The sequence below is a fragment of the Austrofundulus limnaeus genome, unplaced genomic scaffold, assembly GCF_001266775.1.
Source record: "Austrofundulus limnaeus strain Quisiro unplaced genomic scaffold, Austrofundulus_limnaeus-1.0 Scaffold864, whole genome shotgun sequence".
In the NCBI taxonomy this organism is placed as follows: domain Eukaryota; kingdom Metazoa; phylum Chordata; class Actinopteri; order Cyprinodontiformes; family Rivulidae; genus Austrofundulus; species Austrofundulus limnaeus.
Genome location: NW_013953266.1, coordinates 105468 through 107252, shown reverse-complemented (window position 1 = coordinate 107252; position 1785 = coordinate 105468). Strand labels below are relative to the sequence as shown.

At 36.4% G+C, this 1785-nt stretch overlaps 1 protein-coding gene across 1 annotated transcript in view; it reads left to right on the top strand.

Annotated features, from left to right (window-relative positions):
* LOC106532986 (G2/M phase-specific E3 ubiquitin-protein ligase) overlaps window positions 1–1785 on the top strand; it is a gene marked incomplete at its 5' end in the record, with an annotated part of 3558 nt that continues 1773 nt past the window's right edge. Inside the window, 3 exon segments of the mRNA XM_014029176.1 lie at window positions 1–34; window positions 114–381; window positions 1191–1345. Coding sequence (XP_013884630.1) covers window positions 1–34; window positions 114–381; window positions 1191–1345 — 457 coding nt within the window.

Genomic DNA, 1785 nt, shown 5'->3' with positions numbered 1-1785 from the left:
ACGACTACGGGGGCCCCAAAAGGGAATTTCTTAGGTATAAACATTTTCATTGTCATTCACATTACAACAAACTGCTCTTGTAATGATCATTATGTATGATCTTTTGTTTCCAGACTTCTGATGATGGAAGTTCACTCCTCACTCGGAGTATTTGAAGGTCGGCAGGGAAACCTGTTTTTTGTCTATGACAGGGAGGCACTAGACAAAAAGAAATACTTCCTGGCAGGAAAGCTGACCGCATGGTCAATTTTCCATGATGGCCCTGGCCCTCGTGGACTTAACAGCACACTTTACTTGATGATGTGTGGTCAGAGGCCCGATGTCCCTGCACAGGTCCCAGAGCTTCCTGTTGACCCTGTCATCCAGCAGAACATTGAAAAGGTAATGTATTTGTCACCAGATTGGATGAATTTATTGAAAAGCACAATATATTAAGTAACAGTCTGTATGGATTAAGAGCTAAAAATTCCACATCAATGGCTCTTATGGAATTTATGGAGCAAATATCAACTGCTGTCGATCAAAAACAGTATTGTTTGAGTGTTTATGTAGATTAAAAAAAGTCATTTGACACAACTGATCACAGTATTCTGCTTGAAAATTTAAGTAAATATGGTGGGTCGGCACTACAATGGCCAAATAGCCGAATCCATTTCTGTATTATACAAAGTAAAGGACTTAATTAATGATAAAACTCTGTTTATATTGTATAATGCAATAATTGTTCCACACTTAATTTAGTGTATTGATGTTTGGGGAAAAGCTTGTAAAGCAATAACAAATCCTGCTTTCATTTTACAGAAAAGAGCTATACGAATTATTACTAGAAAACATTACAGTCATCCATCAAATTCATTGTTCCATCAGTTGAAGTTATTGAAATTCTCTGATTTGGTTGATTRTAGTATTTTGTCAATTATGCATAGGGCCCATAAAAATACATTCCCTTCAAACATCCAATTACATTTAGTTAAAAGGGTGAGTTGTTACAATTTGAAGGGGATTGACATGTTGGTCAAACCTAAAATTAGAACCAGTTTGAAGGAACAAAGTACTTCAGTCCAGGGAATTAAATTATGGAATGATCTGGAGGACAGTATACAAATCACAAACATAATAAATACACTTAAATCTTTTAAGGAGCCCCATAATAATATTACGCAATTGGTATAAATGTTTCTTTTCTGAAGGTTTGGAACTGCTCAACACCGGAGGAGCTTCAAACATTAAAGGAGGACTTTGGTGACTGGATAGCCTCCTGTGGCATGCCAGCCATTTACGGTGCTCAAATTGAGGACTTACCATCCCTGCGTTCCACAGTTATGGAGCACTATGCTTTCTTTAGGTAAGAACTATTTAGGGCAGGGGTCTGCAACCTTTATGATCAAAAGAGCCATTTCTGCTACTTGGCTCACTAATAAAATGTGTCCAGAGCCGCAAAACAAGAAACAACTGTGATTATCAACTGGTGGTCCATGGGCCATTTGCACTGAACCAGGATGGCAGTTAAATGACATTCTTTAGCAAAAAAATGTTCTTGTAAACGTATTAAGGAGATAATTTGAGCTTATAAACTTTTCTAACATACATGAAAATTCATTATTGATTGCCTTGTTTCATTTCGTCAAGCAGCACATTTCTCCCTAGAGACATAAAAGGGAACTCTTCCTAATAATACAATAATAATCTGATCATAGCACTTTACATTTCACAAAGACATTTTCAAAAAAAAAACCTTAAGATATATTGAATTTGATGCTCATCAGATTTGGGGAAATGTTTCAA